The sequence below is a fragment of the Microcaecilia unicolor genome, chromosome 10, assembly GCF_901765095.1.
Source record: "Microcaecilia unicolor chromosome 10, aMicUni1.1, whole genome shotgun sequence".
In the NCBI taxonomy this organism is placed as follows: domain Eukaryota; kingdom Metazoa; phylum Chordata; class Amphibia; order Gymnophiona; family Siphonopidae; genus Microcaecilia; species Microcaecilia unicolor.
The window spans coordinates 219,361,897-219,388,685 of record NC_044040.1 but is presented as its reverse complement, the minus strand read 5'-3'; the positions used below and the strand labels follow the sequence as shown (position 1 = coordinate 219,388,685).

The window sequence follows — 26,789 nt, the reverse complement described above, 5'->3', positions numbered from 1 at the left end:
GTGCAGTGCTGCTAAAATCTATGTATTAATTCAGATGCTGGCACCAGCATTTAAATTAATCCACTTGCACTACAGCTTACCTTTTTTTTATATCTGATAAAAGTTCAGGATGCACTATTACAGGCAGCAGGATAAATCAATCAATCAGCTACACCTTTTCTGCCCCAGGTAGGGCAAATGAGGGTTCCTGGCACCAGATCCTAGTCTGGTCTTGATTCAGCTCCACAAAATAGGAGCAGCAGAAAAAAGTGCTGGGTTAACAAAACGGGGGTTGATATGTATATCATCGTCAGCTTACAGGAGCAACACAGAGGTCCTGGGGGGTGTCCAACAGTCCTGGGACAACAGCTACAGGTGTTAATCCCGTTGCGAGAGATCCCAGCCGCATCGTGGAAGGATGTAATACTTCTTCTACTAACCTATAAATGTACTCACTCTGCTGTTCCCCAGTATCACTCCACACTCGTCCTTCCCTACACTCCTTCCCGTGCACTCCGTTCCCTGGATAAATCCTTATCTGTTCCTTTCTCCGCTACTGCCAACTCCAGACTTCGCTCCTTCTGTCTTGCTGCGCCCTATGCCTGGAATAGACTTCCTGAGCCCCTACGTCTTGCCCCATCCTTGACCATCTTTAAATCTAGATTGAAAGCCCACCTCTTTAACATTGCTTTTGAGTCGTAACCACTTGTATCCACTCGCCTCCACCTACCCTCCTCTCCTCTATCCTCTACACATTAATTGATTTGTTTGCTTTATTTTTTGTCTACTAGATTGTAAGCTCTTTGAGCAGGGACTGTCTTTCTTCTATGTTTGTGCAGCGCTGCGTATGCTTTGTAGCGCTATAGAAATGCTAAATAGTAGTAGTAGTAATGTAATGCAAGTGCCTGGACGGATGTTCCCCAAGATGGTACACAGGATCCTAGCGTCATCTGCAAGCGTTAAGTACTAACGCATGAGCATTAGAAACACCTTTCCGTAACAACTTCTGTGGTGGGTGTCTACTAAAAGCGATCCAGCGCAGTAACATATGTCCTTTTCAGCTTATCACGCAGCCTCGCTTAACGCTAGCCTGCTTAAGAGTGTGTGTATTTCTGTCCCTTAGCCCCCACAGGGAGAGAAAGAACTACAGCCCCAACAGCTGGAAAAATAAGACAGAGAACTTAGACTCCGTTAGGTGCAGCCCGTAATTACCTTTATTAGCATCTCACAGAGCCAAAAATACAAACAATAGTTCTCTTCCCTGGAGCAGGTTGTCAGTCAGTAATGCGCATCCTGAAAGACAAGGGACTGCTCAGCTAATACTGCCCCGGACATCACATATATACTGTTACAAGTTACGTCTTCCCAGAAATCATGTGATTTCCCATAAACCAGAGCCATTAGGTAGCCTTATACCATATATGGATTGGTCATGTATTCTATCAGTCTCTCCTGATGTGTTTGCACGTGCCCAGTCAGTGGCCATTGGTAAGCCACATTGAGCCTGCCATGAGTGGGAAAGCGCGGGGTACAAATGTAACAAAACAAAAAAAAAATAACTTATGAGTTCTGTGTCAGTTCTGCGTGCACAGCCAGAACAATACCCTTGTGTCCTCTCTCTATCTCCCCAAATGAAACATTCTGGAAATGTTAGACTCACACTGTGTCCTCAGCCTGTCTCCTAGCAACTTACAAGGTTACATCCACCCTATATGAAAAACATAGTCAGCTGCAAACAAATTGTTCTCAGCTCCTGAGAAAGCAATGATTGTTACACAAGATGCTGAGTTAGTAGGCTAACATGTGAGAACCAAACTGACAGTACAGGCCTTAGGCCTAGCCCTTAGTAACAGGCCAAGCATAGGAAGGCATATACAACTGCAAGGGAATGGCTGCCATTGTAGATGCAAAAAGATACAGGCTGCTACGCTGGGTCACATTTAGGAGACAATGGCAGGGAGCAAAGATCGCAATCTGCCAGCGAAGACCTGCATGTTACCTGCGCCACTGCTATTCTGTAGGAGATACAGCACTAGGGCACCAGCACCGTTTACTCTATTTGAAGTCTGTAACAGCTGCCCATAGGATCTTGGGAAGAGAAAAATTCAGCAATCGGCACCAGGAAGTGTAAAGTGAGCAGCAGTCGGCCCAGTGCTTGCTTTGCAGCACTATGGGGATGGGGATTCGGTGCTAATGTCATCTGTGCCAAAGTAACTTATTACTACATCCATCATAAGGAGACAGAATGAGTTAGATGTTGGCATTGATGAGAGTTAGATGTTGGCATTGATGACTGAAAAGGATCAGCATGCTGGGTCCTGCATCTGCAACCTACCATGCTGAGTCCTGCATCTGCAACCCACCATGCTGGGTCCTGCATCTGCAACCTACCATGCTGGGTCCTGCATCTGCAACCCACCATGCTGGGTCCTACATCTGCAACCTACCATGCTGGGTCCTGCATCTGCAACCTACCATGCTGGGTCCTGCATCTGCAACCTACCAGGGAGTGGCTCGCAAGAACAGGAGTACTTAGCTTTTTACAGAGATGAGGCCAGTGCCAGAGAAGAGGAATGGTACTGAATCTCGAGTGCACAGTGTGAACAGACCAGGCTTCAAGGCTCTTATGGACCTGGTGTTCCTAACATGTAAGACCGAGCTGCAACACTAGTTGTTGGGGATGAGAGTTCAGATACAACAGTCCAGCAACTCCCCATACCATGCTGAATGTGGCTAAGCAGTTCTTCTCCCACTGCTGCGAGTCCCCTGCCAACCCCTCTTAAAGCCAGGCCACACATCCTTGCCAGCACAAATGGCTCTCATATGCTCTATCTGGGAAACAGGGGCCCATTCAGGGGCGGGGCACAGCTGCAACACCTCTGCAGCAAGAAAGATGAAAAAACAAAAAAAGACTCAGCCCAGGTGGTGTGGAAGCAGAGTTGCTGTGCCTTATGAACAGAACTTAAGCCAGCGGTAATGTGGAGACTCATGTGGCCAATTCGGCAGGAGGGAAAATTACTCAGAGCAAAAGTCTGACCTTCAATCTCTGGAAACAACCCTGAGGATCAGGAGGCATGTGCAAGCCTCAATCTTCCTAGAAATTAGACATGGGGAGCGGGGGGGAGACAAAAATAAAGGAGAACGGGAGTATCGGTAGGGTGGAGAGGAAACAGGAAGTCACAACGATTGGGAGTGGGGGTGGGAATAGCACAGGCTCAGGAAGGCTTTTCTAGGGTTTTCAGAGCTCATCTGTTCATGGTAGCGAAGACATCACCACCGTGTGGCTGATTCATGCTGCTTAGAACGTGTCAGCCATACTGGGTTAGGCCAATGGTCCAGCCAGTCCAGTATCCTGCTTCCAACAGTGCCTAATCCAGGTCACGAGTACCTGGCAGAAACCCAATTAGTAACAACATTCCATGTTACCAATCCCAGGGCAAGCGGACGCTTCCCCATCTCCACCTCAATAAAAGACTATGGATTTTTCCTGCAGGAACTTGTCCAAACCTTCTTTAAACTCAGATAGACTAACCGCTGTTACCACATCCTCCGACAATGAGTTCCAGAGCTTAACTTTCATTGAATGAAAAAATATTTCTTCCTATTCATTTTAGAGTTATTACAATGTAATTTAATCAAGTGACCCCCCCCCCCCCCCCCCCCAGTCTTACTACTTTTGAAAGAACAATTGATTCACATTTACTTTTCTACACCACTCGGTATTTTGTAGACTTAATCATATCCCCCATCAACCGTCTCTTTTCCAAGCTGAAGAGCCCTAACCTCTTTAGCTTTTCCTCAAGAGAGGAGCTCCATCTCCTTTATCATTTTGGCCGCCCTTCTTTGAACCTTTTCTAATTCCGCTTGAGATATGGCAACTAGAACTGAACGTAACACTCAAGATGTGGTCACACCACAGAGCGATACAGAGGCATTATAATATTCTTGGTCTTATTTACCATTCCTTTCCTAATAATGCCTAGCATCCTGTTTGCTTTTTTGGCCATTGCACATTGAGCAGAAGATTTCAGCATGTTACGTACGACGACACCTAGATCGTTTTCTTGGGTGCTGACTCCGAAGGTGGACCTGTTATGGTTAGTTTTGTAAACAGCACAGGAGAAAGGTGACCGTAGTCATCAGGCTTCATCTGTAAATGTTAAAGACTTCTAAAACTACTTCACCTACTCTGTTCTCTTAAAAACCTCTCATCCTAACAACAGATTTTGTAGGTTCACTTCTGACCTTCACTTTACAGAATCCCAGCAACATGAACACCTTATCTGAAAGGTTCATAACGGCCAGTGGAGGAAGGAGCAATTCAGAGCACCATACCTGCAGGTAATTCTCCAGCCACAAGATGGCTCGAACATCCAACATGTTAGTCGGCTCTGAAAGGACAGAAATGCATAGAAGTTATTGCTCACAAAAACCCAGATGAAGACACAGCTGCTGACAGAGTATCACAGCCACGTGAGGTTAAAACCAGTATAAAATACCCCACAGAAAACTCTGTCCACCTGCCAGCAACGGTGCAGATACAACCAGCTAAAGGAACATCTGCCCTGCCATGAAAGTCTGTGGCCAAGTCTCCCAGCAACACACCTACCCCTCCTCCCCAGCCCTTAAAGGGTTCTCTGTAAATAAGCGGAGTCGTGAGCACAGAGACACATCCCGTGCTGAGAATCAGCCCTTTATTCAAAGACAGCAAAGAACTGCACTTACCATCCAGCAAGAGAAGATCAGGTCTAGACAAAGAGAGGGACACAGCACTGATTAATCAGGGACCACCAACGAAACAAGCACTTCCCAAAGTAACTGAAGACGGAACAGGTTCCAGAGCGGTGACACCCACGACCTCCCATCGCTCCCACACAACAGGTTCATAATTATCCCTCCATGTCTATCTGTCAGCTCCCCCTCCCCTTACCCATGCTCCCCCATCCAGTGCCAAGACCTCCACCAACCCTGGCATGTCTGGTGCCACCACTTCTTCCAGCCACCGCTCATGTCCAGCACCGTCACCTCATCTGCCTACCCATCGCTGTGACCTTCAAATACCATCACCACCCCAGGTTTAGGGCTCCCCTTCCCATAGCAAAATGAAGAACTTGTACAGCTCATTGGTCCACACACCATTCACCTGCTATGCATTTGGCTTGCACTCTTGTAATCCCTGACCCTTGCTGATGCACGGTACATAATCAGCCTACACACATATCATATGTTATCACGTGAATCTCGTTCTACAAGGAAAAGGCTCCCAATGCCTACAGACCGCAGGGATCCCAATCCACCACTATCAACCTTTCCCACACACAACAGCATCAATATCTCCTTCCTCCACCCACCCAGCAGAGCTCTCTGGAGTCAGATGCAGGTACACCTACCTGGCAAAAAGTGCCCTGGCCAGAGCCAGCCTCATCCTCCAGCCACCTGAGAACTCTCTGTAACAAAAAACAACAGGAAGACCTTCAAAAACACTGCACCCCCTTCCCTGTCACATGCAGCAACCCACCACTCCTTCACTCTGTCGTGTACTGCAATCCCCTCCATCACATGCCACTACACTGTCCTCCTCTCCCCATATGCTCCAAAGCCCACTCCCCCCTCAGTCTCTCACATACGCCATTACATGCAACAACCTTTCTCTCCTCACCTTCATCACGTTTCACAGGTCTCTTCCCCCTCCATCACCAACTGCAACTGGTCAGTCACAGCCTCTTCTCTCCTCACCATCATATGCCCCAGCCCCCTTCTCTCCTCACTGCCATGTGCTTGCAGCTCCTTTTTCCATCATGTACTCCACCACCACCACCCCCCACCGTGTCCTATTCTCCAGCCCCCTTATCCCTTCACCCCTCTCTGCAGGTGACACAGAAGGACAGGGGGTACACGTATGTCTTACTTTGTTGTCTGCTGCTGCATCCTGGGATTGAAACCTAAACCAGCCAAAATGATGGAAGCCCTGCAAGAAAGAGAAGCAAAGGGTATTTATAAACAGGACAGTGCAGTCACTCAGTATGAGCTGATCACAGCAAACGGCAAGGGAAACCTGCATTACCCTGTGAGGTCAGAGACAGAAATGACAAAACACAAGAACTGGGCACAGCTTGGCAAGGAACGAGATAAAAGCTCTAAGCAGAAGAGAAAGCCTTTACCCCAAGGGTCTAGCTTGACATTTCGTCCTTTAGATTGTAAGCTCCATTGAGCAGGGACTGTCCTTCTTTGTTAAACTGTACAGCGCTGCGTAACCCTAGTAGCGCTCTACAAATGTTAAGTAGTAGTAGCTTCATGGTGAAACTGGCACGGCATGTCCTGTATGGGTCCAAACCTCCAGGTGCCAGATTTCTACAGACACTGTGTGGCAGAATTGCAAGCGGTGTGGGAGTGGTAGAGGGGAGGCTGAATTATACGGTGCGGATAGGGAACAGGGAAAGGAGGACATCTCGCTTCATGCCCATTCCCCCTAGGCCTGACCTCCTCTTTCTTTCTGTCTTGAATTCAGTTTGATATATCACCTTTCTAAAGTTTACTAACAATAAAAGGAAGACCAATAAGAGTAGTAAGAAGGAGGGGGAGGGGAGGGGGTATTACAGGCACAACGCTCCTGTGACCACATACTAAGCCGGTAATCTCATTGGCAGGAGAGGGGTCTTAGCAGAGCAGGGCAATTCCATGACAGTTTGAGTTTATTTGTGATTCACATTGTCAGCACAGGATCCCGCACATTAAATTTCAGCTGCTGAAAGGATCAGAATGGACCTTACATTTTTTCCGCTCTGGACTCTTCACTGACCCCTCGCCTAGCTCACTCTATGGTTGTGTAACTTCTTTTCACTGTTTTTGTCCAGCAGCACCCACCTGGCAGGGGCTTTGTCCGCCTCGATTTCCTCCAGCTTGGTATAAATTTCTGACAATTTTGCACTTTCTGAGCCATCAGCTCTAAAGTGGGAGAGAAAGAAAAAAAAAACACACACATTAGATTCTGGTGTACAGTCAGGTCCAAGAGCCAGAGGGAAAGAAACATACAAAAACCTACTGCTTCTTGTGTTTTCCCGAAAGTCAAGAGAAAGCATCAGGACAGAAAATCTTAGCTGTGGCCCCCAGACGCTGGTGCTCTAGACTTGATCACGGCATTCCCACTTCTCACTATTTTTGGAGGACACCAGGCAGGGAGCAGGTACTAAAGGTAGAACGGACATCCGTCACCAAAACGAAAGAGGTAACGGAATGTACTGGAGTTACCCACGACAGGAAAGGAAGGAGAGAGGATGCAGGGTAACTGGAACCTCCCCAACCAAGGGCAGACAGAAAACCCAGAACACAGAGGAACAAATGGAAAGCGGGATGCCACAGAGCTGGACGAAGCTGAGGCAGGGTGTTAGAGAAGAGAAGGAAAGAAAGAAAGAGGTAAAGGCCAGCCCACTCACTTGCCAGCATTGATCCTAGTGGTGAGGGCTCTTTCTTCCTGTAGGAGACTTTCTCGCAGCGTATCGCACTCCAACACACTCTGCTGAGCCGGTGTATCATCTCCCGCAACCTCCTGCTCCACGTGAAGAATACTGATATGCGAGGGGATGCGAAGGCTTCTGCTCGCCATCATCTTCAGCAGAGTTGTTTTCCCCAGTCCGTTCCTGCCTACCAGTCCATAGCGACGACCAGCAGACAAGTTCAGCTCGGCCCCTGTCAGCAGGACTCTGAGAGAGAGGGGAGACTCGGCATCAGACCACTTCTCCTTCACCCATACAAAGCCATGTGACTGACGGGACGGACCCTCTTCGTCCATTCACCAGAGCTTCGTGACAACCCGCTAAAGCTCCATGACAGAGGAGACTGTTCCCCCCACCCAAGCTCTGTGACAAAAAGGACAGACCCCTTCACCCTCCTAATTCAAATAACATTAACAACATGAAAATTTTACAAGCATTGCCTAAGTGAATACATTTACAGGGTGAACCTCCTCTCCAGCCACTCGAACTCCGTGACAGAGCATACTGCTCCCCCCCCCACCCATGCACCCAAGCTCTGTGACAAAAAGGACAGACCCCTTCACCCTAATTCAGATAACATCAGTGGCATGAAAATTTCACATGCATCGCCTAAAAAGTACATTTACGGGGTGGACCTCCCCTCCAGCCACTCGAACTCCGTGACAGAGATGACTGCCCTGTCTCTATGCCAGAGTGTTCCCTCCCCTCACCTACCCAAAGCGCTGTGAGAGAGGGGACTGGCTCTACATCACATACTGAATCTGCCCCTCCCCCACCCCCAATAACCCAGCTTGTCTTCTCTCCAGAAAGCCTAATACCTTCCTCCTTGTAACCTCTTCATTACAGATTGAGCCGTTTTCACAGAACTCCCAGGCTGCCCCTTGGTTATCTTTGCTTCAGTCCTGCCAATAGTCCCCATAAACAGTCCCCTTGCTCCCCCCACTTTGGAGAAGCAATTACTCACCTTTCACCAAAAGAAATGTCAAAGTTTTCGATCCGGACATCATAGGACTTGTTTTTCCCAGACGATTCCATACGATTCTCTTTCTTGCTGGTAGCCTGGCTGGCAGACGCTTCTTCCAGGATTCTGCACAGACACAAACAGAACCATTTTGAAATGTACTAACCTCCAGGCCTTGAACCTACCACCCCACCATTCAGGGATTCAGTTTAGAAAGCCTTCTTTCTGCATAAAACCATTTCATTTTTCATCAAGTTTCATTTAGTACTTCAACACGGCCCTTCCAACAACCAAGACTGCTCAGTGCAGTGTACAAACATTTTCACAAAAATCAAGGATTAAAAAAAAAAAAAAAAACCCCAAAACCCTCTCACCACTTTTCCCACCCAGTAAAAAAGAGATCTAACCCGTACTATCCTAACAGATCTTCATCCCTTCCTCCCAACAGCCTATCGCCAATGTCTCAAACACTCTACATTTCAATCCTCAGCCACAAAAAAAGACAAATTTTTATTTTCCCTAAAGGTCACATAATTAGACTCCAGTCAATTAATTTCAAAACTCAGGCACACTGCTATTGGAAATGTGCAGCTTTTCAATCTAGCATCGATCATTGTGACAGAACCTCCAGCCGTGACTCGGGCTCGATCTTACTACTTGCACAGTTCGATACCAATTGAACTTCCGAGTCAAATAACAAGGCCTGTCTTCTTGCAACAACCAAAAGGAGCAGAAACTGCTAGCGATACGCACACACAGAAAGCCTACGCTACTGACATGCGGCGAACACGGTATCTTACTATTCTTTCCACCTCCATAAGGGGTCAAGAATGTCTGTCTGTCTGTCTGTCTGTCTGGGGCAAAATAATTTTAAAGGAACAGCACCAAATCTAACAGAAGGGAAAAACTAGTGAAAAAGCACATCAAAATGGACAGGACAGCTCAGGGGTTCAAGAGAAATAAGCTCCCCTCAAAAAACAGCCACTGCATTTAAGCTGTGCTTGCAGGCAAAGGCGTGTGAAACACAGAAGTTACAGAATTTCTCCTTTCAAACCGCCTCTTCCCTCTTTTCTCCTCTCCCAATTATATACATACACACAAAAGCATGACCGGAGTAGAAAAGAGGAAGGTCGGTTAGAAAGGAACCAAAGTTTCTATGCTGCGAACACTAGAACTGCTTCTCCCATATAAATGCACAGGGACACTTTTTTTTGGGGGGGGGGGGGGGAGGGGGAGCATATTTTTCTGGCCCATTTTCAGACTGGAGGAGTGGCCTAGTGGTTAGAGTGGTGGACTTTGGTCCTGAGGAACTGAGTTGGATTCCCACTTCAGGCACAGGCAGCTCCTTGTGACTCTGGGCAAGTCACTTAACCCTCCATTGCCCCAGGTGCAAATAAGTACCTGTATATAATATGTAAGCCGCATTAAGCCTGCCATGAGTGGGAAAGCGCGGGGTACAAATGTAAGAAAAAAAAATTGGTTTCTCTACATTTTGTGAAAGTTATCGATCGAAGTGAGAGAGAGATTCTCATGTATAATTTCTGACTCCCACTGAACTGCAGAAAGATAAAAGCCACTGTCCAAGAAATGGTCCCATCAGACAGTCCAGGACATCTGGTTCTTTCTATCACGTGGCCAGTTCTGAGCTGGGCCCCGATTCACAGATCTGGATAATCAAGAGATGACAACTTTTGTTTAACCCAGTGTTTCCCAACTAAGGACCCCATCACCTGAACACTGACCCGTATGCGTAACATGCTGACCTCTTTCTATATATTTGTAATCAAATGTAATTTAAACCGGCTGCACAAGGGAGCCATCCAGACACAGGTGCGTCAGTACGTTTCAAACCCCACTCTACTGTGACGGGCCAGAGGGTCTCCGTCTCTTCTGAAGATTAGAACAGAGGCTGGTGGGGCCTTCGGGGCTTCCCTGACTCTGCATTTGCTACCTTGGCTGTAACTGAGGATTGAAAGGTTGGGAAAATGGGCTTAACCAAACTCTCTTGAACTCCTTCTGATTGCTTGTTGATTTTAGGAACATTACGCATAGTCCGTATTATGCTAAGTCAGCTGATTTTTCTCTCTTAGAGAAGCCAGTGATTAAATAAACCGTCAGTACAGTATTATATGAAACAAAAGGTGTAAAATCTTATATTACAATGAATCATCATGCAAATCTCTTTAATAAAGTTATTCACACTTCACCCAAATGCACCCGAGTTTGTAATCACTGGAAGGGGGGAAAGTCCTGCAAATAACCTCCCGCATCTCCCACCCTCGCTCGCCAGTCTCCCGCTTGCATAGAGTGTTCTCAGCAGGTCCTCCCAAGGCTCTCACACAGATCTGGAGGAAAGAATCACTCACAGTGGTTCCAGCGTCTTCTGTACATCTCTCTCTGTTCTCCTTTCTTGCTTGGCTTTTAGTTTGGCTTCAGCCTTTTCTAGCTTTTTAACATCAACCGTCTATAAGGGGAGAAGAAACTGCTGTAAAAACAGAATTTATCCAGCCCCACAGCTTCCCCCCCCCCCCCAACTCATTTGGCACCCCAGCAGACTCCCCCATTTTCCAGCAGGGCTCATCACAGCCCTGCACCATCCATTAGTTATCAGCGGGACTCATCCAACATCACACTACTACTACTACTATTTAGCATTTCTATAGCGCTACAAAGCATACGCATCGCTGCACAAACATAGAAGAAAGACAGTCCCTGCTCAAAGAGCTTACAATCTAATAGACAAAAAATAAATAAATAAAGTAAGCAAATCAAATCAATTAATGTGAACGGGAAGGAAGAGAGGAGGGTAGGTGGAGGCGAGTGGTTACAAGTGGTTACGAGTCAAAAGCAATGTTAAAGAGGTGGGCTTTCAGTCTAGATTTAAAGGTGGCCAAGGATGGGGCAAGACGTAGGGGCTCAGGAAGTTTATTCCAGGTGTAGGGTGCAGCGAGACAGAAGGCGCGAAGTCTGGAGTTGGCAGTAGTGGAGAAGGGAACAGATAAGAAGGATTTATCCATGGAGCGGAGTGCACGGGAAGGGGTGTAGGGAAGGACGAGTGTGGAGTGATACTGGGGAGCAGCAGAGTGAGTACATTTATAGGTTAGTAGAAGAAGTTTGAACAGGATGCGAAAACGGATAGGGAGCCAGTGACGCGACCTGAGGAGAGGGGTAGTGTGAGTAAAGCGACCCTGGCGGAAGATGAGACGGGCAGCAGAGTTTTGAACCGATTGGAGAGGGGAGAGGTGACTAAGTGGGAGGCCAGCAAGAAGCAGATTGCAGTAGTCTAAACGAGAGGTGACAAGGGTGTGGATGAGGGTTTTGGTAGAGTGCTCGGAAAGAAAGGGGCGGATTTTACGGATGTTGTAAAGAAAGAAACGACAGGTCTTGGCAATCTGCTGGATATGAGCAGAGAAGGAGAGAAGAGTCAAAGATGACCCCAAGGTTTCGAGCTGAGGAGACAGGGAGAATGAGAGAGCCATCAACAGAAATAGAAAACGGGGGGAGCGGGGAGGTGGGTTTGGGGGGGGAAATGAGAAGCTCGGTTTTGGTCATGTTTAATTTCAGGTGGCGTTGAGACATCCAGACAGCAATGTCAGACAAGCACGCTGAAACTTTGGTTTGGATGCAAGGTGAGATATCAGGGGTAGAAAGGTAGATTTGGGAGTCATCAGCATAGAGATGGTAGGAAAAGCCATGGGATGAGATTAATGAACCAAGGGAAGAAGTGTAGATAGAAAAGAGGAGGGGACCAAGAACAGAACCCTGAGGTACGCCGACAGGCAGAGGGATAGAAGTAGAAGAGGATCCACCAGAGTGAACAGTAAAGGTGCGGAGGGAGAGGTAGGAAGAGAACCAGGAAAGGACAGAGCCCTGGAATCCAAGTGAGGACAGGGTATCGAGAAGTATGCTGTGATCGACAGTGTCAAAAGCAGCGGAAAGATCAAGAAGAATGAGGATGGAATATTGACCTCTGGATTTAGCCAGTAATAGGTCATTGGAGACTTTAGCATATTCCACAGTTATTAGAAATCATCCCAAACCTCAGCACAGTTCTCAGTCCATTGGTCTAACCTTGAGGCCACTTCTCTACCGAATTCTTAGCAATACTGTAACACCACTTGCATTTCTGCGTTAAGAAGTCTACACCAACGGTTCTCAAACCTGTCTTGGAGGGGCCACCAGTCACTCAGGTTTCAGGATATGCCTAATGAATATGCACGACAGAGATTTGCATACTTGTCTCCTCCCTTATATGCAAAATCTCACATGCATTAACATCAAATCACTTTTTGCAACTACATTCAAAGCGCTTGACATAGTATATACACGACCTTATTCAGAGTGCAGAAGTAGCAGAGTTGTGAGAGCAGTGGGCTGAGAATCGGAGCAGCTAGGATTCAAATCCTGGGACCTCGGGCAAGTCATTTCACTGTCTATTGCCTTAAGTATAAACTAACCCTTTTGAGACAGGAAAATACCCACTGATCTACCAAAGTGCAAGTAATTTTTTTAAAACATCTCTCCCCCTAGGATAAAAGCAACAATATTAAAGTGAGGTTCTGCATCCTGTGTTGTCCTGGGGAGGAGATCAGCAAAGCAGGATCAAGAAGTTAAGAAAATAGCCTCAGAGCCCTGGACAGTCTGATCCATGACGACTCCCACAACAACGTACACAATCAAGAAAAACAGCAAAAAAAAACACATCAACAGGGCAGGGAGCAAAACAGATTGCAAATTCTACTCCTTTTAAGAGCAACCCAGAACTGGGGTCTGCTCTCTGCTGGCAAACAGCCAGTTTTCTCACCGAGGATTGCTCTTTCTTCATTTGGAGAACTGTCATGGGCTCTGAACCTGGATCTACAGCGAGAAGATGGGAACAGATCAGAAATCCTGCCTGACCAGTATATACTGAACAGCATCCAGGACACACTAAAGTATCCACACCCCTCCCTCCCTCCCTCCCTCCCTCCTCACATATCAAATACACCCCCAGCACCAACAGGAAAATACCTCTCCCTCCCCTCCTCACACATCAAATACACCCCCACCCCTGACACCAAAATACCCCTCCCTCCCTCCCCTCCTCACATATCAAATACACCCCCAGCACCAACAGGAAAATACCTCTCCCTCCCCTCCTCACACATCAAATACACCCCCACCCCTGACACCAAAATACCCCTCCCTCCCTCCCCTCCTCACATATCAAATACACCCCCAGCACCAACAGGAAAATACCTCTCCCTCCCCTCCTCACACATCAAATACACCCCCAGCCCCGACACCAAAGTACCTCTCCCTCCCCACACATCAAATACACCCCCACCCCTGACACCAAAATACCCCTCCCTCCCCTCTTCGCACATCAAATACACCCTCTGCCCCAACACCAAAACACCCCCATTCTTTCCTCACACATCAAATACACCCCCAGCCCCAACACCAAAATACCCCTCCCTCCCCACACATCAAATACACCCCCACCCCTGATACCAAAATACCCCTCCCTCCCCTCTTCGCACATCATATATGCCCTCTGCCCCAACACCAAAACACCCCCATTCTCTCCTCACACATCAAATACACCCCCAGCCCCAACACCAAAATACCCCTCCCTCCCCACACATCAAATACACCCCCACCCCCGACACCAAAATACCCCCCCACACACACACATACACACAACAGATTCCCTCCAGAGCCTGGCACTCAGCACAAAAGGTAAAATGTGAAACCACTGTGCACGAGCAGCAGACTGTACGTGTAACGGTGGCAGAGGAAGGACACTTACCATAGTTTTCTGCTATCTTGGAGAGCTGGATTGGGGCATCGAGGAGCACCTGGTTCTGTCCCTGTGATCTCTGACTATCGCTGTAAATTAATCCCAGAAAATACAAATACTGTTAACTACATTATAACATATCTTGCAAGGTCCGAGGTCCCCTCACTGCCAGGCACCATGCCTAGCTGTTAGCGGTGCTCTCGGCATTCACGGCCCCAGACCCTCATTCCCTTCCACGCACAGCGAGTGGCTGACATCTCTACTCCCAGCCCGAGGCCCTACGTACCAAAGAGTACAGGCAGTGGTACTCACAGACGGAGGCTGCTGTACATACGCTGACAAATGTCTCGGATATCCTCGTCATCTTTGGAGTCTCCAGACACTTCCTGCAGGAGCTCACCCACTGCTTCAAACAGGTCATCCACAGACTCTAAATCCGAGCTGTTACTGTCCACGATTCCTGCAGAAGAAGCACAAGAGACAGAGGAAGAAGGAAGGTAAGGTACAGGTGCAGGAGGCCATGTTTTTATAACAGCGCATTTACGAAAATGTTCAAAGAGCCGCCTGTTTTATAAGGGCAGAAGAGGTTCCGTCAGTAGCCCCTAAACACATACAAACAAAATGTTTGCTCATTTTTTTATTAAATTTTGTTAATTTGTTTTATCTATGCTTTTACTGTACCTCCACCTAGAACTGTGGGTGGTGCACAAAATACAATATTTTTAAATAACTAAAGGTTTCCCTGTTCTGAGGGAGGTGTAACTGTATGGATATATTCTGTGCTTCTACATGTAACATAGTAACATAGTAGACGACGGCAGAAAAAAACCTACATGGTGCATCCAGTCTGCCCAACAAGATAAACTCATATGTGCTACTTTTTGTGTATACCTTACCTTGATTTGTACCTGCCTTTTTCAGGGCACAGACCGTACAAGTCTGCCCAGCAGTATTTCCTGCCTCCCAACCACCAGTCCCGCCTCCCATCACTGGCTCTGGCACAGACCGTATAAGTCTGCCCAGCACTATCCCCACCTCCCAACCACCAGCCCCGCCTCCCACCACCGGCTCTGGCACAGACCATATAAGTCTGCCCAGCACTATCCCCACCTCCCAACCACCAGTACCGCCTCCCACCACCGGTTCTGGCACAGACCATATAAGTCTGCCCAGCACTATCCCCACCTCCCAACCACCAGTCCCGCCTCCCACCACCGGTTCTGGCACAGACCATATAAGTCTGCCCAGCACTATCCCCACCTCCCAACCACCAGTCCCGCCTCCCACCACCGGCTCTGGCACAGACCATATAAGTCTGCCCAGCACTATCCCTGCCTCCCAACCACCAGCCTCGCCTCCCACCACCGGTTCTGGCACAGTCTACATGACTGTGCCACCCCTGCTCTGCCCAAGCTCTTATACATTTATTTTAATTCAATATATATTTAATCTACATCGATATGAGAGCACTATCTAATTTTTACAATGATTCCCGTTTTAAATTAGTTATAGGATTGATTTCGTTTAAACATGCACTTTGAACTTTTGAATTGGTTATAAAGCGTCATAGTCAGCTGATAGGTCTCTTTTATTTATATATTTTTATGGTGGCATATGTGGGTTCACGATTTCAGAAGGTAAGTATATCAATAGAAATCAAACAAAATAAAACATGGAAAAGAAAATAAGATGATACCTTTTTTATTGGACATAACTTAATACATTTCCTGATTAGCTTTCGAAGGTTGCCCTTCTTCCTCAGATCGGAAATAAGCAAATGTGCTAGCTGACAGTGTATATAAGTGAAAACATTCAAGCATTACTATGACAGTAAAATAGATACTATTGGAGATTCTACATGGAATGTTGCTGCTATTGGAGATTCTACATGGAATGTTGCTATTCCACTAGCAACATTCCATGTAGAAGGCTGCGCAGGCTTCTGTTTCTGTGAGTCTGACGTCCTGCACGTACGTGCAGGACGTCAGACTCACAGAAGCAGAAGCCTGCGCGGCCACATTGGTGATCTACAAGGGCCGACTTCTACATGGAATGTTGCGAGTGGAATAGCAACATTCCATGTAGAATCTATAGAAATCAAACAAAATAAAACATGGAAAAGAAAATAAGATGATACCTTTTTTATTGGACATAACTTAATACATTTCTTGATTAGCTTTCGAAGGTTGCCCTTCTTCCTCAGATGGGAAATAAGCAAATGTGCTAGCTGACAGTGTATATAAGTGAAAACATTCAAGCATTACTATGACAGTCTGACAGGGTGGGAGGATTGTTTGCCTTTTTCTAACCAGCTAGACATTTAGCTTTCCTTTTGTAGAGAGGTGTGGTAGCCGTGTTAGTCCACTCTTAAAGGTTATGGTTTTGGAAACAATTAATGTTTTACATTTGAATTGACAGGGCAGTTTGTTTAACAACAAACACCAGTGCTGAATCTTTGGAATTGCTTCCAGTTTGTTTTAAGCACAATTGATTTATACACTAGTTGGTTTATTAACTGTCGCTGCTCATGGTTATTGCATATTTGAAATGCTGAGCATAGAAGGATACCGTTTGTTTGAAAATAGTTTTTAAACTTTACTCTCCTTTCGGAAACAACTTTTGAAACTTTTTAAAATCCTTATCAATTATAAGCTTTTAATCTTTTGACTTATAGATACGATTTTATATGGGAGAGCCTACATATATGTCCATTATTAATTCTCTACTTTACACAGCATTTTATCCTTGATACATTGTTACATGTCCGCTGTAAGAATTATTTATTATATCCCTGATACATTGTTACAGGTTTGTTTTTGTGAAGTGCCATCTGTCAAAGTGTGCATTTTAATTGCGAGTTCAACAAATAGGTAATTTACATCATATTCTAATTATATTACTAATAATAGTTGATCATTTATTTATCTAAAAAATGATATTTGAAGTGGATTAGAATATACATACACATATGTATGTATATATTAATATATATATATATATATTTATATGTGTATATGTATGTATATATTTATTCATTTAATGATTTAGAGTTGGATACTTGTCTATAATTTTCTTTATTAATTATTTTTCTATTGGTATTTATTTTTCTATAATCTTTAGTAATTATTTTTGTATTACTATTTTTTATATTCATTTTTTATTTTTCACTTTTTATTTAATATTCTCTAGATACTCAAGTGGAGACTATATGATTTTATAGATATCGATTAGGTATGTGTCAAATTTACTTTAAACAAAAAAACAGCACCACGGGCCTTTAAAATGGAACAAAGTTCTTTAATGAATGAGCCTTGACCCGACACGGGCCGTGTTTCGGTGACTAGCACCTGCGTCAGGGGTCACAGTGATGACGTGGAAAACTTGGGGAATAACTCGAATATTTTCATCTACAATATTCCTTACCCCACGTCTCACGTAGCAAAAGTTATAAAGCACCAAGGCACCTTCACTTTCTGTATCCAAATGAGAGACGTGGGGTAAGGAATATTGTAGATGAAAATATTCGAGTTATTCCCCAAGTTTTCCACGTCATCACTGTGACCCCTGACGCAGGTGCTAGTCACCGAAACACGGCCCGTGTCGGGTCAAGGCTCATTCATTAAAGAACTTTGTTCCATTTTAAAGGCCCGTGGTGCTGTTTTTTTGTTTGGACTTTAGTTTGTACTTTGTTCCCTCTCTTTTGTTATAATCAAATTTACTTTAAACATATACGCAGCATATATTTCAATGGCTTTTTAATTCAATTTACTCAATTCATTTATCTATATATTAAATATATTATGAAGTTTTTGACTATTTATTAAAATAAATATGTGTCTTATTTGATGTTTGTTTAACAGGATATATATATATATATATATATATATATATATATATATATATTGTTTGTCTATGAATGTTATGTTAGTGATTTACATTATATTATTTTTATTCATATTTTTATTCAATTTGTACAATTAAGTTCTATACAATATCATTTTGATATTTCAATTAATTTATTTATTTTTTATTTAACTGTATCACCATGGTGTTCTATTACTATCAGCCAAGTATGAGATTAAGGTAATGAAATGTAATTATTATTTTATATCTATTTTTATGTTTACTTGCTTTTATATTTGTTCTAATTGTTATATGATTGTTTGTTTTGTAGCCCCTGATGCAGCCCAGTGGGGCGAAACACGGCCTGTGTCGGGCTTGTTAATTTTTTATTGATCCATACCAATTAAATATTGTTTTCCACATACGTATCTGCTTCGTTTGGTGTCTATATTCTGTGCTTCTACATGTCTACATGACTGTGCCACACCCCTGCTCTGCCCAAGCATCACCCTGGGAACACGTGTGTGCAGATCACATAAAAGTGAACTCCATACTTGTGACATGTTATTTGCTAAGAGCCATGAAACTGAACATAGTACAGACAGAGACATCACAGCACATGTAGCCAGACTGCAAGAGACGGTATGAAGGAAGACAGTAAATGCAATAAGAAACGTTACAAAATAAATCAATAAATAACGCTCTAACGACCAGACCAGTAGGATCAAAAGAATGAACATACTCATTAGAGGATGTCCCCATAGCGGTGGTGGAAGGTGTGGGCACCATGTGTTTTCCCTTTTCAAATAGCTCCAGGCTTGCTCCACAAACCGGTATCGATTTAAAACAAATTTACAAGTGCATTTTCCACTCAATGCAAAATTAAGCTGTTCCTAAAGGATTATGTAGATTAGTCGGACAGCTGGGTTTAAAAAAAGCTTTGGACAAGACTCCGGAGGACAAATCCATTTTTAACGACACGAAGTCGGCCCATTAATTTAACCACGGTGCCATTACGTGTATAATCAGTGGCATTAAAACTATACATTCGCCACCGTAATCCATTTAGTTTAGGCCTGAACATATAAACTATCAGTACAGCAGCTGAGTATCTCTGCTGTAGATCATTTTGAGTTACCTCCCTAACTGCCCCTCCACTGTACAGACGGTGCTGGAGCAGTTACGGATTTTCATCCTCCCACTGTTAATAAAGAGCCTGAAAATCTACAGATACTGGAGTCACATGCTCACCATTTGAATATTGGCCTGCAGGATTTGTCCAAGTTCATAGCGATTTCATTTCTATATAGATGGGGGAGGGGGGAAATCAGGGCTCTGAGAGAGGTAGATTTGGGGCTTGCCCCCCACCCATTCTGGGAATGAGCAACAACGATTGGACCTCCTCATCAGCATCCGATGGGTTCACCCAAGTGACCCAGACCGACCACAGCTGGAGACAGGATGCTGGGATTAGTACACTGTCGGCCAGACTCAGCACGTCATCTACGTCCATATAAATGTACCGATACATTTTAAACCTAGCCACAAGAACACATATTTTGCATACTGTGTCAGAACAAGGGTCCATCTCGCCTAATATCTCATTTCAAGCAGGGGCTGGTCCAGGTCACAAGTACCTGGCAGAGTCCCAAAAAGTAGCAACATTCCATATTACTGAATCCAGGAATAAGCTGTGGCTTTTCCCAGGTCTAACTTCATAATGGTTTATGGCCTTTTTCTCCAGGAATTTTTTCCAAATCTCCCCCCCCCCCCCAACTACATACATTGTTAGTTTAATTTCATGATAGAGCCCCCTAAGGAACCCCACGCACAGCAAAACCACTGGCCAGGTCACAGTTTCATTTGGACCAGTATATGACATGATTCATCATTCAAGACAAGCAAAAACACATAAACGGACCTCCAGGAACAGAACCAGGGAAGACTTTATTGCAAAGACCCAACATAGGACATGTTTCACAGACCAAGCGCCCGCATCAGGGGTCACAAAAGAAGTCCTGTAATACTAATTCTTACGATGACACCTCTGTTGGGACATGAACAGATTCTCCTTTCAAAATGAAGTGACGATGCCTTAGTAATTGCTCAAATCTGAAAAACTCCCATGCTAAGTGCTCATTTTTCTCTCTCTCGGGATTATATACATACTCAGGAGTACAATGTGTAATATTAGTACTTATGTGCCCCTCTCTCTGTATCTTACTGCAAGAGTTAGAAACAAACTAGGGAGTGCAACATGTAAGATCAGTATTCGTATCTCTCTTTCTTACTGCAGGCTAATTCCTCTGTAGGGTACCGGTAGGATCAGTGCTCCCGTCCCTCTTGTACCCTGAGGGGTAACAACTGGGTATGATCAGTACTCATATCCCTCTCTCTTAATCCTCTGTAGGGTACCATGGGTAAGATCAGTACTTGAGTCCCTCTCTTTTACTGTCTTATTTATTTATTGCACTTGTATCCCACATTTTCCCACCTATTTGCAGACTCAATATGGCTTACAAAGATCTGTTATGGGGTACTATGTATCGAATCAGTACTCATGTCCCTATGTCTTATTGCCCTGTGGGATACAATGTATTGGATCAGTACTGGTGTCCCTCTCTCTTATTCCTCTGTGGGGTACCGTGGATAGGATCAGTACTCGTGTCCCTCTCTCTTATTGCCCTGTGGGGTACTAAGTATCGGATCAGTACTCAAGTCCCTGTGTCTTATTGCCCTGTGGGGTACTACGTATCGGATCAGTACTCGTGTCCCTGTGTCTCATTGCCCTGTGGGGTACTACGTATCAGTACTCGTGTCCCTCTCTCTTATTGCCCTGTGGGGTACTATGTATCAGTACTCATGTCCCTCTCTCTTATTGCCCTGTGGGGTACTATGTATTGGATGAGTACTCATGTCCCTCTCTCTTATTGCCCTGTGGGGTACTATGTATCAGATCAGTACTCGTGTCCCTCTCTTATTCCTCTATGGGGTACCGTGGATAGGATCGGTACTCGTGTCCCTCTCTCTTATTGCCCTGTGGGGTACTATGTAGTGGATTAGTGCTATTGACCCTCTCTTATTCCTCTGTGGGGTACCGTGGATAGGATCAGTACTCGTGTCCCTCTCTCTAATTGCTCTGTGGGTTACTATGTATCGGATCAGTACTTGTACCCGTGTCTTACTGCCCTGTGGGGTACTATGTAGTGGATTAGTGCTATTGTCCCTCTCTTATTCCTCTGTGGGGTACCGTGGATAGGATCAGTACTCGTGTCCCTCTAATTGCCCTGTGGGTTACTATGTATCGGATCAGTACTCATGTTCCTCTCTCTAATTGCTCTGTGGGGTACTATGTATCGGATCAGTACTCGTGTCCTTCTCTCTTATTGCCCTGTGGGTTACTAGGTACCGGATGAGTACTCGTGTCCCTCTCTCTAATTGCCCTGTGGGGTACTATGTATCAGATCAGTACTCGTGTCTCTCTCTCTTATTACCCTGTGGGTTAATGAGTACTCATGTCCCTCTCTCTAATTGCCCTGTGGGTTACAATGTATCGGATCAGTACTCATGTCCCTCTCTCTAATTGCTCTGTGGGTTACTATGTATCGGATCAGTACTCGTACCCATGTCTTACTGCCCTGTGGGGTACTATGTAGCGGATCGGTACTCGTGTCTCTCTCTCTTATTGCCCTGTGGGGTACTATGTAGTGGATTAGTGCTATTGACCCTCTCTTATTCCTCTGTGGGGTACCGTGGATAGGATCAGTACTCGTGTCCCTCTCTCTAATTGCTCTGTGGGTTACTATGTATCGGATCAGTACTTGTACCCGTGTCTTACTGCCCTGTGGGGTACTATGTAGTGGATTAGTGCTATTGTCCCTCTCTTATTCCTCTGTGGGGTACCGTGGATAGGATCAGTACTCGTGTCCCTCTCTCTAATTGCCCTGTGGGTTACTATGTATCGGATCAGTACTCATGTTCCCCTCTCTAATTGCTCTGTGGGGTAGTATGTATCAGATCAGTACTCGTGTCCTTCTCTCTTATTGCCCTGTGGGTTACTAGGTACCGGATGAGTACTCGTGTCCCTCTCTCTAATTGCCCTGTGGGGTACTATGTATCAGATCAGTACTCGTGTCTCTCTCTCTTATTACCCTGTGGGTTAATGAGTACTCATGTCCCTCTCTCTAATTGCCCTGTGGGTTACAATGTATCGGATCAGTACTCATGTCCCTCTCTCTAATTGCTCTGTGGGTTACTATGTATCGGATCAGTACTCGTACCCATGTCTTACTGCCCTGTGGGGTACTATGTAGCGGATCGGTACTCGTGTCTCTCTCTCTTATTGCCCTGTGGGGTACTATGTAGTGGATTAGTGCTATTGACCCTCTCTTATTCCTCTGTGGGGTACCGTGGATAGGATCAGTACTCGTGTCCCTCTCTCTAATTGCTCTGTGGGTTACTATGTATCGGATCAGTACTTGTACCCGTGTCTTACTGCCCTGTGGGGTACTATGTAGTGGATTAGTGCTATTGTCCCTCTCTTATTCCTCTGTGGGGTACCGTGGATAGGATCAGTACTCGTGTCCCTCTCTCTAATTGCCCTGTGGGTTACTATGTATCGGATCAGTACTCATGTTCCCCTCTCTAATTGCTCTGTGGGGTAGTATGTATCAGATCAGTACTCGTGTCCTTCTCTCTTATTGCCCTGTGGGTTACTAGGTACCGGATGAGTACTCGTGTCCCTCTCTCTAATTGCCCTGTGGGGTACTATGTATCAGATCAGTACTCATGTCCCTCTCTCTAATTGCCCTGTGGGTTACAATGTATCGGATCAGTACTCGTTTCCCTGCAACATGCGGTCTAACACCTGCATTGTGACATCACAGAGTAACGTCTGCAGCCAATCGCACCCAGGCTTCCGTCTGCCAATGACGTCAGAGAGCAGCCCGCGTCCCCCCGGCCAGTGCCATTACCGCTTCTTAAGCGGACCGAGGAGTCCATAAAGCGCTGCTCCCGCTCCCGCTCCCGGGGCTCCTCTCCTCACCTGTCACGTAGTCAAACACTTCCGCATCCAGCTGCGGGAACTCGCTCCGCAGGATCTCCACGAAGGTCGCCATGTTCAGCCGGCAGGCATGCAGGATGCAGTCAGTGCGCAGGCGCCCCAGGGCCGGAAGGAAGAGTCTCGGGGCCGACGGGAGTTGCAGTTTATCCTTAAGAGTGGACTACCACACTCCTCTGTTTAACCAGGACTCGAAAGAAACAAGGCGTGGGATCTGTCGCCTACAAATGCACGAGCCGGGCGGTCGATTGGGGGGGGGGGGAAGGGGTTTTAGCGCACTGCACACATGCAGGTTGGTCTAGCATTTGTTAGGGCAGTGGTTCCCAAACCTGGTCTTGGAGGCACCCCAGCCAGTCAGGCTTTTGGGATATCCACTATGAATATTCATGAGAGCGATTTGCATGCAAACATCAGTCATCATGAATATTCACAGTAGCTAGCCAAAAACCTGACTGGCTAGGATGCCTCCAGGACGACCAAGTTTGGGAACCGCTGTGTTGGGGTCTTCATCATTTTCAATCTGTGCATGCAGTGGCTGGGACAAAACCTTACCAGGCCTGACAAAATAATTAATAATAAAATTTAATTATACCAAAAAGCAGTAAACTTTATTTTTACAATGTGATACCACAAACAGTCTTGTGACTTCAGTGACAACCAGTCTCTGACCCTGTTCTTCACCCAAACGCTCTAAAACACTTCGACACGACCTTACCCACTACCTTCTAACTAACTCCTCTTTTACTTCCAATTTATTACCGACTGTATCTAATACTATGTAATGATCAAACCAAATTAACACCCTGTAAGCCACATTGAGCCTGCAAAAAGGTGGGATAATGTGGGGTACAAATGCAATAAATAAAAATAATAAAATAATCTCTCTCCTTATATACCTTAATGTCACAAGGCTTCTGCCCCTGGTAAAAGTTGGGATTATGCTGTACAAACATTGTGGTTAGTTCTGTTAGTTATTGCTGGAATAATTATCAACATGGCTAGTAGTAAAATAACACATAAGAACATAAGAGTAGCCATACTGGGTTAGACCAGTGGGACATCTAGCCCAGTATCCTGTTTTCCAAACAGTGGCCAAGCCAGGTCACAAGTTCCTGGCAGAAACCCAAATCGTGGCAACACTCCATACTACAGTTGCTCCCTCTGTCTGTCTTAATAGCAACTTTTCTTCTAGGAAAGAAGGCACATAAACAATACAGATACAGGGGTCCTCCACCCTGCGAGTTGATGGGGACGTGGCCTTGATAACCAGCCTTTCAGCATGTACTCTGGTGTGCCTTCTTACCCCCTCCGCCACCTACTTGAGAACCTGGGCTACACATGAGAGGTCTATCAACAGAAATTGTAACACATCACCACTCTACCTCATAGTCTGAATGTTTTCTTACTATATCTGTTTGCTTAATTCAATTATGTCATCCATGTTCTCTATGTAACACCAATTGTATATTTTACTCTGGAATGGCGAATGCCATGACGGAACATTGTAAGCCACATTGAGCCTGCAAATAGGTGGGAAAATGTGGGAAACAAATAAATATCAATGAGGCCCCCCTCACTGTCCCTACTTGATGAAGAGATGTGACACAGAACAGGCAGGCACAGCTTTGTTTACCCAGACTTATCTGACTCGCCAGACTGTGCTGAGGTGTCCTGACTTCCCAAGCCTTGGATGCCCTCCTGGGAAGGAGCCTGTGCACCATGTGCTCCACAGGGGTGAGGTTCAGTGTCTGCACCCAGCAGGTTGGCCCCAGCCTTGCACCTCACAAACCTCTTCAGCTGCCTCCATTTTCTTTTGATGTCCTGTATATGTACGTGGTAGACCGCATCAAGCTTATAGGGCTTCTTTTACAAAGCCATGTTAGTGATTCCCGTGTGGCAAATGAGAGGAAGCCCATTCAGTTCCTATGGGCTTCCCCTCATTTGCTGTGCCAGGAATCACTAGCACAGTTTAGTAAAAAAGGCCCATGGAGGGGCATAATCGAACGAAAACGTCTATCTCCATGGGCGTTTATCTCCAAGAACGGGTCCGTGAAAGGGCGGACCGAACCGTATTTTCGCAAAAAATAGACGTCCATGTTTTATTCGACAATTTGTGAGCTGGGTGTTTTTGTTTTTCAGCGATAATGGAAAATGAAAGCGCCCAGCTCAAAAATGAATAAATGCAAGGCATTTGTTCGTGGGAGGGGCCAGGATTCGTAGTGCACTGGTCCCCCTTACATGCCAGGACACCAACCGGGCACCCTAGGGGGCACTTTTACAAAAACAAAAAAAAAGGTAAAAGAGCTCCCAGGTGCATAGCACCCTTCCCTTGTGTGTTGAGCCCCCCAAATCCCCCTCAAAACCCACTGCCCACAAGTCTACACCATTATTATAGCCCTAAGGGGTGAAGGGGGACACCTACATGTGGGTACAGTGGGTTGGGGGGGTTGGACGACTAATAAGCATTAAGCAGCACAATTGTAACAGGTAGGGGGGGATGGGCCTGGGTCCACCTGCCTGAAGTCCACTGCACCCCCTAACAACTGCTCCAGGGACCTGCATACTGCTGCCAGGGAGGTGGGTATGACATTTGAGGGTGAAAATAAAAAGTTGTGAAACATCATTTTTTTGTGGTGGGAGGGGGTTAGTGACCACTGGGGGAGTCAGGGGAGGTCATCCCCGATTCCCTCCGATGGTCATCTGGTCATTTAGAGCACTTTTTTGGGACCTGTTCGTGTGAAAAAAGGGTCCAACAAAAGTGTCCTAAATGTTCGCTAAAAATGCCTTTATTTTTTCGATTATCGCCCTAACGCGTACATCTCTCCTCGGTCGATAACCACGCCCCAGTTCCACCTTCGCCACACCTCTGACACGCCCCCATCAACTTTGTCCGCATCCGCGACGGAGTGCAGTTGAAAACGTCCAAAATCGGCTTTCGATTGTACCGATTTATTCGTTTTATGAGATAAACGTCTATCTCCCGATTTGGGTCGAAATCTAGGCGTTTTTCTCTTTCGATTATAAGGTGGATAGTGACCTATCCTTTGCCCTTGGCATAAGCGCATATGGTTTGCCTCTTGGGAGCAAAGAGAAGGCGATGGTTTGCCGTGATCTCCTTGACAAGCAGCTCAATCTCGCCATCACTGCAATTCAGTGGTGTTCCTAGGGGGGGGGGCGGTCCGCCCCGGGTGCATGCCGCTGGGGGGTGCCATGCGCGCCTGTCCTCTGTTGGTCCATGCTTCTTCTCTGCCCTGGAACAGGTTACTTCCTGTTCCGGGGCAGAGAAGAAGCATGGCCCAACAGAGAGCAGGCACGCGCGGCGTGCACCCGGCAGGGGGGGGGTGTCCTTTCGCCGGGGGGGTCTGCGCTGCATCGGGGGGCACTGCACCTGAGGGGGCGGGGCGCATCGGCGATCCACCCCAGGTGCCAGCCCCCCCAGGAATGCCACTGCTGCAATTGCACTTCCTGCTCGAGGCTTTCTTTTTGGATGTGGAGGGTTGAAAATCCCGAGGTGCACATTTTTATAGGACACTGGAGACGTTTCAGCTGTGGCCACTTAGACATTTGGGAGATGGGACTTTTTTATTATTATGACTCACACAGAGAAACGTTTTGGGAAGAATGACGTCTAAATTTAGACACCATTTTCAGAGCTCTATGCTGCCTTAACAT

The 26,789-nt window shown here is 46.0% G+C and overlaps 1 protein-coding gene across 1 annotated transcript in view; it reads right to left on the bottom strand.

Moving 5' to 3' along the window:
- Positions 1-23,240, bottom strand: part of ABCF3 (ATP binding cassette subfamily F member 3) — a 33,137-nt gene extending 9,897 nt beyond the window's left edge. Inside the window, exons 1-12 of the mRNA XM_030216454.1 lie at positions 23,103-23,240; positions 14,528-14,675; positions 14,225-14,304; positions 13,238-13,290; positions 10,800-10,897; positions 8,437-8,559; positions 7,413-7,679; positions 6,844-6,924; positions 5,888-5,947; positions 5,370-5,426; positions 4,705-4,727; positions 4,315-4,370 (exon numbers count right to left, since the gene is read on the bottom strand). Of these exons, the coding sequence (XP_030072314.1) occupies positions 4,315-4,370; positions 4,705-4,727; positions 5,370-5,426; positions 5,888-5,947; positions 6,844-6,924; positions 7,413-7,679; positions 8,437-8,559; positions 10,800-10,897; positions 13,238-13,290; positions 14,225-14,304; positions 14,528-14,675; positions 23,103-23,175 (1,119 nt within the window). The 5' untranslated portion in view covers positions 23,176-23,240. The remainder of the gene's footprint in view (positions 1-4,314; positions 4,371-4,704; positions 4,728-5,369; positions 5,427-5,887; positions 5,948-6,843; positions 6,925-7,412; positions 7,680-8,436; positions 8,560-10,799; positions 10,898-13,237; positions 13,291-14,224; positions 14,305-14,527; positions 14,676-23,102) is intronic.
- Positions 23,241-26,789: the final 3,549 nt, after the last annotated feature.